We start from the raw sequence: 17,268 nt of genomic DNA on the forward strand, positions 1-17,268 counted from the left end.
TAGTTAGTAGTTAAGGCCAAAATATAAAGTGGGGCAAAAATTGCCTGTAACATGTCAAAATATACTACAATTTAGAAATTTTGAAACACTGAACAAATATTTTTACAATGGGTATGTGCCTTGCACTATTATTTGACCCATTTTAGTTGATGTAATTGTATCTGGAGAATGTACAATTTCCTGAATGAAAGAATACTGCTGGACGAGTAAACACTGTATAGAATGACAGTTTCCCTTTCACTAATGGTGCATGTATTCACTACATATCGTTATTATACGAATGTTCTTTATCTAATATGCTAAAGATATTTACCATTAAATAAAAATAGCTAACTTTGCCCCACATAATGTATTATAGCCTATTGCAAAAATATGCCTGTTCATGAGGTTTTGTGGTCCAGCGTCACAAATATGTAAATCAGCCAAGGAATTCCCCGGTCAAACACACGCATTTGATTAATTTATTTGGAATGACTTATACTACTTAAAGCAACACAGCATCCAAATAAACATAAAGAGCCTGTGATGTTTTAAAGTACAAGCAGTAAATACAATCATTGAATTTTTTTGTGTGTGACAATATTAAAACACTCAATCAATTCTGCACAAAGTAGTAAATATATGGATTAAAGATAGAGATGGCATCATCTTCTTCACACATGCAGACTGCCTATTATACCAGACACAGAACAGTATTTAGCAATTTTTTTAGAGTCTTTCTTTCTGAGTCCAGCGATTTGTAATCCTCTCACACGCAGTTTATAATTGTGTCTAAGGCTAACTTAGATTAAAACAACTAACTTTGTGTTGTAGCCACACAATTTTAGAGCATTTACTAATGGTTGATATTTTAGCATTTTTTCTGAATGGCATAAATCCATGTATGCGTCAAAACGGCAGCCTACTTTCATAATCAGGATGTTTTTCAATACTTCATCCACAACAACAATATCAGGAGTGTTTTGAAAATCTCTAATGACAGTACTCAAAACATGTGCATTAATGTTCAATGATGGAAACCAGTTCATTCGTACAGTCTTACACACACACACACATACACACACACATATGGTTTGTTTGCTCCACGTTTCATTCATTATACGGTCAAACTAAAAACTACACTAGAGCGCATATTTTTAGTATCATTTTGTCTTTTTGCTGCTTGTTTGGTGTTCAGCTCAGATGTCTGAATTCACACCTACTGTATTCAGACCAACTGCACTAAATCAATAATCACACTAGAAATCATTTTAACTGAATGAAACAAGTATAAATACACTTATGTTGACAAGCCATTTGAGAAAAAAAGAAACAATTTTATTAAATATCCTGCCCAAACGTCCTGTATTAACAAAAGTAAGAAAGCTGCTTTCATCAGGCAATTTCTTGTTTGTTTTTTAGCATGGTAAATCATCAGACAAACCTGCACATTGAGTTCAGCGCTGGACTTAGACTGCACCAGCTCACTGAGGGATGTAACTTAATCAAAATATAAAAGCACTAAACATCATTTCCTAAGTTCATGTTAGGATTAGCCAACAAGAACAGCTTCTGTACTGCGCCCCAATGTGATTTCATTAAGCTCTTATCAAGATCCAGCTTTTGCTATTTATGGAGTGGGTTGTATAGCATAGAAAGAAAGCTAGTATCTGAGTTTGTCTTTAATATACTGCATGCTCCATAAAACAATGTAATTATGGTTATGAGGTGCTCTCTTGTACTGTTGTACAGCCCACACAGCCGCTCCCTATCAGCTTCACAAAGAAGATCCCTATTAGATTATAGTAAACACACATTTAAACCCTCATATGAGATTTGAGTTAGTATATGATATGACTGACTTTGAGAGCCTCAGGAATGATGACATTGCAGCGTGGTTTAATAATTTTATGTTAAAATTTGCATCCAGTTGTAATTTGCGTTGCACTTTTATCCAAAGCCATGTAAAAATGGTCGTAAAAATCACTGAGATGTTTAATATTAAAGATAATTAATATAAAATTTGTTTCTTCAATATTAAACGTCTCAACAATTTTCGTGTTTTGTCATGGGATTTTTAATGACCACTGAGAGTCAGGACCTCAGTTTGACGTCTTATCCGAAAGACGACGCTCACTGACAGTATAGTATCCCTTTCACTTTACTGGGGCATTAGGACTCATGCAGAGCAATCTAGTTACACAATAATCCAAATGATCCAGCTTTTTTAAGTTTAATATTTATTTGTTATTGTCAGTGAACATGAAAAATACATTAACAATTAGTAATACTATTACTAAACTATTTATTCAATTTTAGTTAACATTTAGGTTCAATATTTAGAAGTTTTATGAATTTTTATTTTGATTGTGTAGCTTTAACTAATGATAGCAAATGTCTAAGAGTCACTGTTGTTATTGTCAACTTAAACCTTAAACCTAAAAAATTTTTTAACTCAATTAAAATACAGCTGCCTGAGCTATCCAAAATAACTAAGCTTAATTTGGCATTATAAACCTACTTAAATGTTATTTAAAAAATAGAAATTTTGAATATAAAAAAATGGTGATAAGAAGTATAGGGGGAAAATTAATACAAATGAAAACTTTAATGGTTGCTAAACTATGTAAAGTAGTAAAACTAAATTTAACCTGATACTTAAATATTAAACATTAAAAAAATTAAACATTAAACATATTACTAATATGAGAGTATATTAAAAACACTCAATAAAACACAATCCATGGAGAGATATAGGTAGTGTGTGACAGATACAGTTTTTTTTTTTTTTTTTGATATCTGTGTATTAAGTGTGTGTTGTGTATTGTATGCATTTGCTGTGGCAGGATCAGGATAAGGTTGTTTAATACTTTTATGAAGCTGTGCTCTGATGCTGCATTTGAGCATTAACAATTTAATCTTCCAGTATGAGAGTCTTATTTATTATGGGTGACTGGAGAAAACAGGCCAAACTGAAAAAGCTTTCTTCTTATGGATTTCACTTCTCGGCATTCCTCTCACCCACTTGTTATTACACCCTCTCTTTCTTTCTCTTTCTCTCTCTCTCTTTCTCTCTCTCTCTCTCTCTCTCTCTCTCTCTTTCTCTCTCTCTCTCTCTCTCTCTCTCATGCTGTCTCCCCATCCGTTACTCCTCTTGTTAAGGGTGTCCCAATCCATCTGAGTGCCCATCCCACTCTCAAAGGAGTGCCACACACACACACACACACACACACACTGGCAATCGCACTTACCACACTGGCAGTCAGAGCACACACAGCTCCATCCACCAGCTATAAGACGAGCACCAGATCCAGTGAGAGGACGTAAAGCCCAGCACTGAGCTCCAGCATGGATGCACTGAAGAAGGGATTCTCCATAGCCAAAGAGGGAGTGGTGGCCGCCGCTGAGAAAACCAAGGCCGGGGTGGAGGAGGCAGCCGCCAAAACCAAAGAGGGGGTCATGTATGTAGGTAAGTGCCGATTTAACTGTGGAGATACAAATGAGACATTCAGAAAAGCAAGCAGTGGGGTTTAATGTATAAAAAACATTTAAAATAATATTCCTTCCTTGTATATGAGGATATTATAATTGTATTAATATTAATATTGTATCTTATGCCATTTTCAAAATCACAAAACTATACTTTAAAGTAATTAAATTTGCATAATTTATATTTATAATATGATGAAGTGAGTTATAAGTTCATGTAAAAAGGTTTTTTGTACTGTTCTAAATGTTTAATATCATATTTTTCTTTAATGGTGTAGTGGGTATGTTTAAACATATTTTAATGTATATAAATGCAGTTACATTTTACACTGGTAAAAAAAAGACAACATATTATATAAATCAATCAAATTCATGAAGAAAGTCAAATGCTATGGATGTATCCATATAATGTATTCAAGAAAATGCAGTTTTATGGCCCCTAATCATCATTATTCAAGAATGAATTACAGCACTAATGCCTGGAAACAGTCATTTGCATAAAATGCAAAAATTGTGCTTTCATATGCAGATCAGTAAATTATGGGTAGTGACTATAAAACCAGAAAAATCTAACAAAACTTAACAATGAAAACGAAAATCAGAGCGTGGGCAAATGTGGGGCATGCGGACATTATTAGATGAGACTGTTGAGCTACAGTAAGTGAACAGTGAATCGTTCAGAGAAAAACCAGCACACAAAAAAAAAAAACCTGCCTGTCGTCTATTAACCGATCAAAATGCTGCTACACTTACTGATGGACACCATATGGTTACTAGTACCGTTATAAAAGGTGTAGTTCACCCAAAAAAAAAAAAAAATTTCAACATTTACTCGCACTCGTGATTCTAATTATTTAATTAATGACCGTCTTCTGTTGAAAACAAGACATTCTGAAAAATGTTGAGAAAAACAGGCTTTGACATTCATAGTAGGAACAAAATATAGGATACTATGGAGGCCAAAGCTGTTTTCCCAACACTCTGCAGTATATTGCCCTTTGTGTCCAACAGAAGAAATAAACAGACAGGTTTGGAACAAGCGGAGGATGAGTAAACAATGGCTTTTGAACTGTCCCTTTAACTCTTACCTGAATGATAGCCTAGTGTTTCTCCTGCCAGGAATGGGTGGGGAACAAAGTGTGAGATGAAAAGAGATTAAGACAGACAGGAAGTAAAGGACCAGAAGAGAAAGCACTTTTGCTTTTCAATAACCTCTTCAAGATGCAATCAATCGATAAGCTGTAAGTGGCAGACACTTTATGAAGATAAACACCTCACTAAACTATTAGACCAGTTCATGTTGATGTTTAACGGCACATGCAGGCTTAAATCTGCTAAATGTCTTTTTTGTTTTAATTTTTCCCACTATAATGTTAGTAATAGTAACTTTTATTAACATGCAACCTGAGTAACGTCAATAGATGCAGTAAAATGTCTTGTAAATAAGATGTGGCATAAGCATACAGAAGTGTGTAATACATAATTTTGTCTGGATGTCATAGCGGCACACAGCACTGTAATCCCATTCCCTTCCGGTCCACTTCACATCCCGGTCCACAGAGAGCAGGGTCTGCCCGGGTCAATACACAATCTCTTCTGATTAGAGATGGCTTTCAGTGTGTGTGCAGCCTGTCAAAGTGAAAGCGCTCAACCTGTCCTCCACAACTGAGAGAGCAGAGAACAATGTGCTCGCTGTTATGAGAAGCTTTGACTTGTGTTGGGTAAGAGAGGAAGGATGAGCGTGTTTGTGTGCATTGCTAGAGGTAAAAGCTTTTCCTTCACACCACACAGACAAGCAAAGAAATGCGAGGTCACTTGTACCAAACTGTGGCAAGCTGCCAGTACTGTACACACCTCGCTTGCCACCCTCATAGAAATAAAAAGAAACTGTGGCTGGGACAGATTTCTTTCCAAAGGTACTATTACTATGAATGCTAAACACATGAGTAAATACTGTGTATGAACAAAATTGTAACTTTTCAAAGGATACTGCTTCAGTGACAGCTTTTGTAACTTTTTTCTAAAAGTGAGAGACTAGGGGCGCAACAGTACAGAAACTTATCAGGATATATTATTATTATATCCTGATCAAATATAGTGCTGTTTAACCATTTTATATGTGGAACTTTGTTTATTTAAGTTTATACTCACCGGCCACTTTATTAGGGTCACCTGACTAGTACAGAGTTTGACCCCTTTTGCCTTAATTCAGAACTGCCTTGATTCTTCGTGGCATAGATTCCTTAAGGTACTGGAAATATTTCTCAGAGATTTTGGTCCATATTGACATGATAGCCTCACGCAGTTGCTGCAGATTAGTCAGCTGCACATCCATAAAGCAAATCTCCTGTTCAACCACATGCCAAAGGTGCTTTATTGGATGGAGACTGGTAACTGTGGAGGCCATTTAAGTACATTGAACTCATTGTCATGTTCAAGAAGCTATTCTGAGATGATTCGCGCTTTTTGACACGGTGCATTATCCTACTGGAAGTAGCCATCAGTAGATGGGTACACTGTGGTCATTAAGGGATGTACATGGTCAGCAACAATACTCCATGGCATTGGCACGATGCTTAGTTAGTACTAATGGGTCAAAAATGTGCCAAGAAAATACCCCCCTCACCATTACACCACCAGCAGCCTGAACTGTTGAAAAAAGGCAGAATGGATCCATGCTTTCATGTTGTTGATGCCAAATTCTAACCCTACCATCCAAAAATCACAGCAGAAATCAGACCAGGCAACGTTTTTCCAATCTTCTACTGTCTAATTTTGGTGAGCCTGTGCAAATTGTTGTCAGTTTCCTGTTTTTAGCTGACAGGGGTGGCACCTGGTGTGGTCTTCTGTTGGTGTAGCCCATCTGCCTTAATGTTCGTCATGTTGTGTTTTCAGAGATGCTCTTCTGAATACCTTGGTTGTTACGAGAGGTTATTTAAGTTGCTGTTGCCTTTCTATCAGCTCGAACCAGTCTGGCGATTCTCGTCTGACCTCTGCCATCCACAAGGCATTTGCACCCACATAACTGCCCATCACTGCTTTCTATTTTTCAGATCATTCTCTGTAAACCCCAGAGATGGCTGTGCGTGAAAATCCCAGTAGACTAACAATTTCCGAAATACTAAGGCCAGCCCGTCTGGCACTAACAACCATGCCACATTCAATGTCACTTAAATTACCTTTCTTCCCCATTCTGATGCTTGGTTTGAACTGCAGTAGATTATGTTGACTATGTCAACATGCCTAAATGCACTGAGTTGCTGCCATATGATTGGCTGATTATAGATTTGCATTAACGAGCAGTTAGACAGGTGTACCTAATAAAGTGGCCAGTTAAATTTTCATTTGACCAAATCAATTATACTGATTCTTAATTGGGGCGAAGCAGTGGCACAGTAGGTAGTGCTGTTGCCTCACAGCAAGAAGGTCGCTGGGTCGATTCTTGGCTCAGTTGGCGTTTCTGTGTGGAGTTTGCATGTTCTCCCTGCTTTCGCGTGGGTTTCCTCCTGGTGCTCTGGTTTCCCCCACAGTCCAAAGACATGCAGTGCAGGTGAATTGGGTAGGCTAAATTGTCCTTAGTGTATGAGTGTGTGTGAATGAGCGTTTGTTGATGTTTCCCAGAGATGGGTTGCGGCTGGAAGGGCATCCGCCACGTAAAAATGTGCTGGATAGGTTGGCGGTTCATTCCGCTGTGGCGACCCCGGATTAATAAAGGGACTAAGCCGACAAGAAAATGAATGAATGAATGAATGATTCTTAATTTTGGACTCTTTGCTTTGCAGTTTGCTAGCAAGAATCACTGTGTTAGCATAGATATCTTCTATTATATTTTACTTCATCCAAAAAGGAAAATTCTGTGATCATTTTTTACCAAGAGTTTCTTTCTTCTGCTGAACACAAAAGAAGGAAGTAGATGGCTGCCAACAGAAGAAAGTAACTCATAAAGGTACTTATAAAAAACACATGGGGGAGAATAAATAGGTCATTTGCATTTACATTCAACTGAAAGTAGAGTGCTTTGGCTGGGATATAGCTGTTTTGCTTAATGCTTCCTTGTTATTTTAATAATTTTTAATAATATTTTAATTTCTTTAAAGACAGAGGTCAGATTTGTTCAATAAACCAGTGGTTCTCAAAGTGGGGGTCGGGACCCCTTGAGGGGTCGCGGAACAATGAAGGGGGGTCGCCTGGTGATTTCCAAAAATCTACTTATTATTATTAGGCCAAAAGAATTACTATATTTTATCCATAACAAACTGAAGAGAAAAAAACAGTCGTTTATAGTAGCCTATTTACTAGTTCTATTGGATTGCGACCCCTGGGGTAAATACATTATATTAAAGACGGCAATAGCGTCAGATGCTCTATATTGATTTTCTGGCCCATTTACAGCACTGACATACGTTAAAAAAATTTAAACAAAGAATAGACTTGGGTCTATTGGTGTGTGTGTGCCATTGCATGCAAGGTTTCTGTATTTATAGCCACCTCAGAGGATATTGAGGGTCGCGAGTCATTTTAGGGGTCGCGTGCTGAAAAGTTTGGGAACCCCTGCAATAAACCACTGTTTAACACAGGCTGAAAACATAGTCGTATCGCAACAATCTATATATTCTCAAACCTATCTTTAATAATAAATAATATAAAGTAGTAGATGATGGTTTGAGAAGATTTTAACATAAGCGCTAAAACAAAGAATCACTATTCTAAATGACTTTGTGACATTGATCATGTGACTTTAAGCAGAGAGTCGGCATGTTCATTGTTCATCTCTTTGGATAATTTAAAGTCTAAATTCAATATAAAGCAGGGGACATGATCATCAGTTTTTTGCACAAACTTGTGGAGTTCATGATCACTATAGTGAACAGTAAATGAAATGTTCACTTAAAAGATTATCAGGCTCTTTGCTAGAGGGTTGGGTGGTTCAAAGGACCCACCCCACACTGACAAAGTCTAGAGTTTTGCCCCTACATAAGCTCATTTGTCCCATTTTTGACATCACAAATTATGTAAATAACTGCTATAAGAAGGTTTTAGGACTAATTTAATTTTTAATCATTTGAATGGTCAAATTCTGAAAGAGACTAAGTTTTAACAGATTCCTAATATTTTTTTGATAGATGATAAGAAATTAGTATTTTAAGTATTTGCTTTTATTTCTGTATTAATTTTATTTTTTGTTTAAAATGCTACTCATATAATATGATTTATAAAACTTGCAGTTTAAATGCACATTTGTAAATATATACTTTGTAGTAAAACAGTAATGTAAGCGCTTTAACAAAATTGTAGCAAGAATTTTTAGTACATGAACATGTTTTTTTAGTAATACATCATATCACAAAAATGCAGTATTTGAACCTCATCATGGAATAGAAAATCAAGCAAATAACTGCATAACTGCAAAAGCATCCCTATTTTAAGAGAAAAGAACCACTCCTTTCAATAGGCTGGCTACCAGCCTGATTATGCTAATATATTACAGAAACAAAATATATATTTTTTTAAATTACATGATCAAACATAGCTTTAATTAGTATCACGGTGTATTCCTAATTAGTATTCATTTTACAACTGTGTGAGCATGGTCCTGATTAATAGCTTTAAAGACTTAATTTCAGTAAGTCTCATATGGACAAGTAAGAGATTTTTCATTTTAAAATGTATAGAATACAAATGTAAATATCAGTTATCAAATTGTGACATTTGAAATTCAGGTCTTCTCAGAGTATTTAAAAGAGTCCTGTCTTCTTTTAGCCACATAAGAGTATAATCTTCCTCTATAATCTAGGCACAGCTATATTTAGTATCTGGCAGTCTACTCCACCTAGCTGTGGAGCCGTTTTCTGCTTCGTCATGCAATCAGAGATGCTGTGGAAGTGACATCATATTGCAGCAGTGGGGAGGTATTATTCTCAAACGTTATTGATCACAGCATTAATAATACAACATTCCAGGCTTGTGTTTGTGTTACTAGCAGAGGCTGATCCCTCAAGAATGTGCATGTCTTGATAGTAAATCAGCTCTTTGTCCAGAACAACAAGGACAATGTCATGCGTTCTTGCTCATGCGCGTGTGTCTGTGTGTGTGTGTGTTGGGAAGGAGGAGCAACTTACACAGGCACATTGCTGTGAACTTAAATTTCTTGGAATAAACAGAGATCGTGTTTGTTCTATGGATCATCCCTGTGACTGAGATTCAGTGCTACAGACGCCAGGGCCTTTCAAAGGCCGATGTGGGTTTTTTTCCACTGTTAACAGGCAGACAGTGTCCCAGTGGAAAGGATGTTTCTTAGTCTGCAAAGCTCAATAGCACTTAGTGGTGCCAATCAACAGCCTGTGTACTAATTGTAGATCTGAGGCTTTTTTACTTGCCACGATTTGGTCTCTTGAATCTCTTGGGTCCTGATTGCTGGACCTTTAGACAGACTAAGTGTATGGATCTCAGGAGAGGACAGGAGCCAGGAGCTGAAAGCATCAGTCGAACAGCTTTTTGTCTCAAAATAAGATGAAATTAGGGTAAAGTTTGAATGAGTGCTTAAAAGGATTTTAATAGTAATTTACATAGTTTACTTGTTCCAAATCTGATCTGTATTCATCTACAAAACAGCATTCAGTACACTCACAGAAATAAAGATACAGGAGCTGTCACTGGAGCAGTACCTTTTCAAAAGGTGCATATTTGTACCTGAAGGGTCCATAGTGGTACCTCAAAGGTACTTTTTAGGTACATTTGGGTACTAATGTGCACTTTTGAGGTATCACTTTGGACTCTTTAGGTACATATGCAGTTGAAGTCAGAATTATTAGCCCCCCTGAATCATTAGACTGCTTGTTTTTTTTCCCCTAGTTTCTGTTTAACAGAGAAAAGATTTTTTTTCAACACATTTCTAAACATAATAGTTTTAATCACTTATTTTTAATAACTGATTTATTTTATCCTTGCCATGATAACAGTAAACAATATTTTACTAGACATTTTTTTAAGACACTTCTTTACAGCTTAAAGTGACATTTTAAGGCTTAACTAGGTTAATTGGGTTAACTAGGCAGGTTAGGGTAATTAGGCAAGTTATTGTATAATGATGGTTTGATCTGTAGACTATTGAAAAAAGAAATGGCTTAAAGGGGCTAATAATTTTGTCCCTAAAATAGTGCTTAAAAAACTGCTTTTATTCTAGCCGAAATAAAACAAATAAGACTTTTTCGAGAAGAAAAAATATCATCAGACATACTGTGAAAATTTCCTTGCTCTGTTAAACATAATTTGGAAAATATTTAAAACAGAAGAAAAAAATTTTGAAGGGGGCTAATAATTCTGACTTCAACTGTATGTATCTTTTGAAAGGGTACTGCCCCAGTGACAGCTTCTTTATCTTTATTTCTAAGAGTGTAGAATAATTTTAAAACACGTTTTTCAGTACTGTTTTAGACCCCAAAGGTTTTCATTGAACTTTTTGGACCACAAAAGGTACAAAAGCTGTCTCCCATGTGAAAGGTAGGACGTTATACCATTCAGTTTAGCATAAGTGCACATTATACATTATTTATTGTAAGGCAAAAGTGACAGTTTTTGTACCTTTTTTCCAAGAGTGCATGGGCGAAATATTTTTTGGGTGAGCAATCATTGCTGTTTCATGAGTGATATTATATGAACCGCAATAAACTAGCTTATTCTTTTTTACAGGTACAAAGACAAAGGAGGGCGTTGCTACAAGTGTAAACACAGGTAAAAGAAATAAAAGATACAGAAGTGTGTTTTATTTTGTGTTAAAATCATGTGGTTAAATTGTTTTTAAATAGGCCTTTGTTGTTTGTACATTAACCTAGTAGTGACTTTTCAGTAATAAAATTGATGCTAATCAATATCAGTAAAATTTGTACAGCAATCATAAAACTACCATAATCTATATCTTTCCATCATTTTAATATGAAACTGAGGTTTGATTTGACATCATGCAGCGACATCGCTCTCTGCAAAATCCTTCATGAACAGCCTGTGGCGCACTTCAGCTACATTAGATTTTATGATTTTTCAGACAAGAATGTCATTTTGTTGACTTTATTACAGTGTGATTTGTGGCAGTGGCAAAATATTGAAAATGTATCTAGAATTCTAGCTTTAATAAAACCTTAATGTTTATGGGAGGTTCGTCCTTAAAGATTATTCTTATCCTTACAGTATTTTAAGCTACTATTTTCTATAGGGCTTGCCAGTAAAAAACTAATATGTCGCTAAAAACTTAGCTTAACATTAACATTAATCATTGAGAAGAAAAAGATCAGTATCTCGAGTCGATTGATTGACAGCCATTTTGCACCAGACCGCACACCACACACCAGCTGATTGGTGGAGAGGAGACAGAGTGATGAAGCCAATTATGATATGGGGAGGGTTAGGAGGCCATGATGGACAAAGGCCAGTGGGCAAGTTTGGCCAGGATGCCGGGCAGGCACCTGCACACATAGGGCTCAACCTGTGAAGTGCACATGCCCTTTTTAGTCTTGGATAGAAAGTGCCCTTCCAAAATGATCAAAAGTGCCCCCGCGACGCGACACACCCTCGGTCCCACCCTTCAGTAGGTGCACGACAACACTGCTCTTGAGTACGCCGCTCAACCCCCCTCCCCCGCTTTTCAGTACGCGTACGACAACGACAACGACGACAACGACGACGACAACAACAACAACAACACCCCACCCCCCCCACCCCACCCCCCCCCCCCCCCCCCCCCCCCCCCCCCCACCAGGCCCGGCCGCAACCAATTTGGCGCCCTTGGCAAGATTTCAGGTGGCGCCCCGTCACATCGCAGTAAATTCCACTGCTAGTGTAAAGTGAAGTCATAAGAAACTAACCAGCTTTTTGATCGACTACTACAAGCTGGGAAAATTTCAGATAAATATGCCAATTGTCCCTTAAGGAGAGCTAAACTCCCCGCGAGCTTAGCTCTCCCGGCTAAATGCATATCCCAGGCTAAACGGAGCAGTGCTCGTAATATCCAGCGAAAAAAAAACGAAAAAGACAGCTGTGAAACATAACCAGCTTTGTCTTTTTGTAGGAAACACACTTTACATCTTTTTAGGGTAAGAGGTTTCTGAGTTATTGCCATCTATCACTGAATGTGTGTCAGGAATAATGAAAATAAAACCAACTTAACCCCGCTCATTTCTGGCGCCCCTGGATGTACAGCGCCCTTAGCATTTGCCTATACTGCATATGCCACGGGCCGGCCCTGCCCCAATATATATATATATATATATATATATATATATATATATATATATATATATATATATATATATATATATATATATATATATATTTTTTTTTTTTTTTTTTTTTTTATTCACACACACACTTAATATATATATGTTATTCACACACACACTTATACACATACATATATACATATATGCATATATGTTTATTCCGATTTTGTCAGTTATTGTAGTTTTCTTTCTTTTAAACAAATATAAATGTTTTTCCCATGTAACTGATAATTATAGTCTATGGCTAAATACCCTCTGGCCGAGTAGTTGGTTTACTGTACCCCCCACTCTCACTATTGAGATTGACACAATTGGGCATCTTGCAGTGTTCAGATCAAGGGTGCCCAAACTTGGTCCTGGAGGGCCAGTGTCAAGTAAAGTTTAGCTTTACCCCAATAGACACACCTAAATAGGCTAACGAGGTATACTAGAAACTTCCTGGCAGATGTGTTGAAGTTAGAGTTAAACTCTGCAGGACACCAGCCCTCCAGGACAGACTTTACACAGGTTTAGATGATGACTGGTCCGTGTGGCTTAATGTTTTAAGAATCTTACAACGTCACCTGTTATTAAAAAACATAATCTTAAATCTAAATATAAGTACATCTTTTCATCTCATTTAGTTGCCCAGAAAACAACTGACCAGGCAAATCTCATGAGTGATACTGCTGTGGCTGGAGCCAATGAGGTGTCAGAGAAGGCAGTGGAGGGGCTGGAGACTATGGTCGCCTCTGCAGGCCTCGTCAAACCGGTAAGCAGTTTTGTTACAATTTTAGCCTATATATATATATATATATATATATATATATATATATATATATATATATATATATATATATATATATATATATATATATATATAGTTTGAGATTACAACTGTTGCTGTTGTTTTAGTTGTTTCAATACAAATTGCTTAATGTACTGTTGTTGTTGAGTAATAATCTATTTTTGACATAATGTTGTTCATGCTTTTCTTTCTAATATCAGGATGAACTGGAGATTACAGAGGTGCTTTAATAAATGCATGCATGCATTAAACGCATGCTGAATGATCACTTTTACCCACAAAAACCATTGCCATTAAATACAAAAATCCATTTATTTGAATGCAACAAAATTATAAAAGATCTATTGTCATATTTATATAAAGCCTATACTACTGCCCTCATAATGCCATTCATAAATAACCCATAACTTTCCAAAATATTGCTGTGCATTTTTAATATGCTCCATGTTTCCTTTCAATGGTATTTAAATCGTTTTATTTGTTTTCAATGACAGCAAGCTTATGAAGAAACAAACCGAGAGATAGGCTAATTCGTGAACAGTCACCTTCCAAAAAGCAAAAATAACGATAGATGCATATCTCATTACTTGAAAAGAGTCTTTTTTATCGAAATACATAAAAAAATATCTCAAGAGCTGGAAATAAAATAAAGATCTAGTCTTGGCTGAAGTGTGTTGTTGCCTTTCTGCCTGCAGGGGGTGGTGAAGCACGAGGAGCAGCCAGCAGACGCCGGGCAGTAGGTGAGAGAGCTAGAATTAGAGAGTGTAATCTGTTAATTCAAATTTGTGAAACTTGTTTAAAGCAAAATTGAGATAAAAAAACAACAACATTCAAATGATATACTTTGGAGATACGTTACATATAAAATTATACATCTTTATACTACCTTTTAGAGCTATTCAGCTTAGGATCCTACACAGAATACACATTACACTTTATTTAAGACATAAATATAATGCAGCTCACTCACATCTGTAGATTCACTGTAGGTGATTATATTCATTGTGTATAGAAGTGTCGTGATCCAGACTGGTCCACAATTGTAGCTCATTTGATCAATATCTTAGGTCTGGTTTTGAATATGCACCCTGTTTCTTCCATGTTCCATTTTTTTCTTGCAAGTTTATTAACAAGCATAAACTACGTTCTTTTGCCTGTTATCTTTTACTGCCTAGAAAACACTTAATAATGTCATGGATCGGCAATAAACATCCTTCCATAAATGGATGGCATTCGATTATTAGAGAGACTATTGCTCTGAATCTTCTAACATGTCTCATTCACAATTGATACTTTTATTAGCATTTGGACACCATGTCTGGCTAGTATAAACGCCTCCGTGTGTGATATCTTGAGATTTGGAATGACAATGTTTTCAGGCATATTTATTTGTCTTCTATTCCCCTATTTTCTGTTGTTGCTGCTGCATTGTTTTACATGTGGTGCAATACTCTATGGGCATTATGTATTGGCGACATGTGTATATTTTTGCTGCTACTTCAAACTACTTAATTAAGATGAGCTGAATCAACACAATTCAAAAGGATATTTTTTGGGGGACAGCTTAATTGTTTTATGCTCAGTGCCCTTAAATTGGCAAAAAAATATAATAAAATAAAAAATCAAGTTAATTTAATCAATTTGTGTTTGGATTTGTATGGAAACCAGCATTAGTTTACTTTTCTGGTGTCAGGTCTTTCATGGTAACAGTTTTGTTTTGTTTTTGTAAAAACAATAGCACAAAAAAAAAAAAGTTCTACCTTAAAAAGGTTTTCTTTTTGTTATTGTCATTATTATTTTTTAGTACATTGTCTGATTTATCACACTGAAAAAAAATATTGTTTTAAAAGAATTGTGTCTTGTTTTACTTTAAAATATCAAAAAATAGTTGACATGGTGGCTCAGTGGTTAGCACTGTCGCCTTGCAGTAAGAAGGTCGCTGGTTTGAGTCCCAGCAGGACCGGGTGGCATTTCTGTGTGAAGTTTGCATGTCCAAATTGGCCATTGTTTGTGTGTGTGAATGAGACAGTGTATGAGTGGAGAAGCATTGGTCGCATTAAAATATTTAGTAAATATATATATATATATATAGATAAAAAAAAGTATGAATTTATAAATGATTTTCAAATATTTTAACCCTTAATTTCTATCTTTTTAAAATTCAAGACTTTCAAGACATATTCAAGACATATTTAGCAGATTAAGTTCTCAAATAAAGTAAAAAAAAAAAAAAAAAAAAAATATATATATATATATATATATATATATATACACACACACAAATATATATATATATATATATATATATATATATATATATATATATATATATATATATATATATATATATATAATAAAAAATATTTACTTTTTTAAGGCTTATACATTTCAATAACTGTAGTTAGTCAAGTCCTCTGAAATGTTGTTAATTGTTTACACAAATGTAGGTCAAGATCTGATGATTTTCCTTAGTCATTTGACAGTCAGCAACTTGTCACATTCAGCAGTTCTGAATTTACAGCCCCATCAGACTTGTTTAGCAATTACAACAGAGGCAGTGCTTCAACTTGGAAATGCAGTAAAGGCCAATCGTCACCTTAGAATTATAAGGTTCTTTCTGACATTTTTGTCAAAATTGAGTTATTGACATATTCTTATTAAATGACAACTTATTTACATTATGTGATGTTTTTTTTATGGGTTGCATACATTAAGACTTTTTATTTAAAAAAACAAATGTCACACACATTTGCAGAAAGCAAACCCTTAATATTCCAAGGTGATGACACAATAGGCTTTGAATAAATCCTATATCAGTATTTCATGTACCTACACAATTTGTTTCCAATTCTCATAGTCGTTTCAGCTTAACCCTATGTTTCTCTTTCAGGCCGCCGTTGAACCGAATGTCCCATGATGCTCTGCTTCTTGCCTGAGAGAAGAGTTTATTAGCTGCTGAATATCATCATGTTAAACCTCTGAAGAACAACAAATAATCTTCAACTTCAGAAAACAAACACACTCGTCTCTTGCTTTCTCCTCACAATCAGCCTTTACTTACCTCACGCGCCACATATAGATATACTGAAATAGTATTGTTGTGTAACACTATCTAGCTATGCAATATTAATAAGATATGTATAATGTGCGGTTCGTGTCATTCTCACATTTGTGCAGATTTCGTATGCATGTGCTTGTGATTTGGAGATTTACATGAAGACAAAGTCGCCTTTCTTACCTGCCCTGAAACTGGAGGCTTTCTTACCTGACCAGTTTCCTCCACCCAGTGCAATGAGGTTAGAAAGATGATGATGATGGTGATGAGTTGGATACTTACTGTGAGCAAAGATACTATATAAAATATATAAAAAATTCCATTTAACAATTATATAAGTACTGTCAATGTAGTAACTGTAGTAGACAGTTTGAAACAAGGAGTATGGAAAAAAAGATGTAATGATAGATGGTCCAAAAAAGATGAGCAACTGATGTCTGTAAAGTGTGGTTATAAAATGATGCTCTTTTATGTTGTTAACATATAATATAAACAAAAATTGAAATATTATGTCAGAGCAGTTATTAGGTTGCATCATCAGCCTATAAGTCTGTTGTTTCACTTTAACTCGTCACGTTCATTTACTTGACTTATTGTTCCTTGGCTGAAAGCAGCCAATCTTTTGAATATTCCATCTGTAATAAATTCAGTTTTGTGAAAAAAATCTATTCTCATTTTTAACACCT

The 17,268-nt window shown here is 35.7% G+C and overlaps 1 protein-coding gene across 1 annotated transcript; it reads left to right on the forward strand.

Moving 5' to 3' along the window:
* Positions 1-3,214: 3,214 nt before the first annotated feature.
* sncga (synuclein, gamma a) lies at positions 3,215-17,246 on the forward strand. The gene is made up of 5 exons (NM_001017567.2): positions 3,215-3,448; positions 11,158-11,199; positions 13,364-13,491; positions 14,223-14,267; positions 16,418-17,246. Exons 1-4 carry the CDS (start codon positions 3,328-3,330, stop codon positions 14,265-14,267), a joined length of 336 nt encoding a protein of 111 aa, NP_001017567.1. The 5' UTR covers positions 3,215-3,327; the 3' UTR covers positions 16,418-17,246.
* Positions 17,247-17,268: the final 22 nt, after the last annotated feature.

This window comes from Danio rerio, chromosome 13 (assembly GCF_049306965.1).
Source record: "Danio rerio strain Tuebingen ecotype United States chromosome 13, GRCz12tu, whole genome shotgun sequence".
Classification (NCBI taxonomy): Eukaryota; Metazoa; Chordata; class Actinopteri; order Cypriniformes; family Danionidae; genus Danio; species Danio rerio.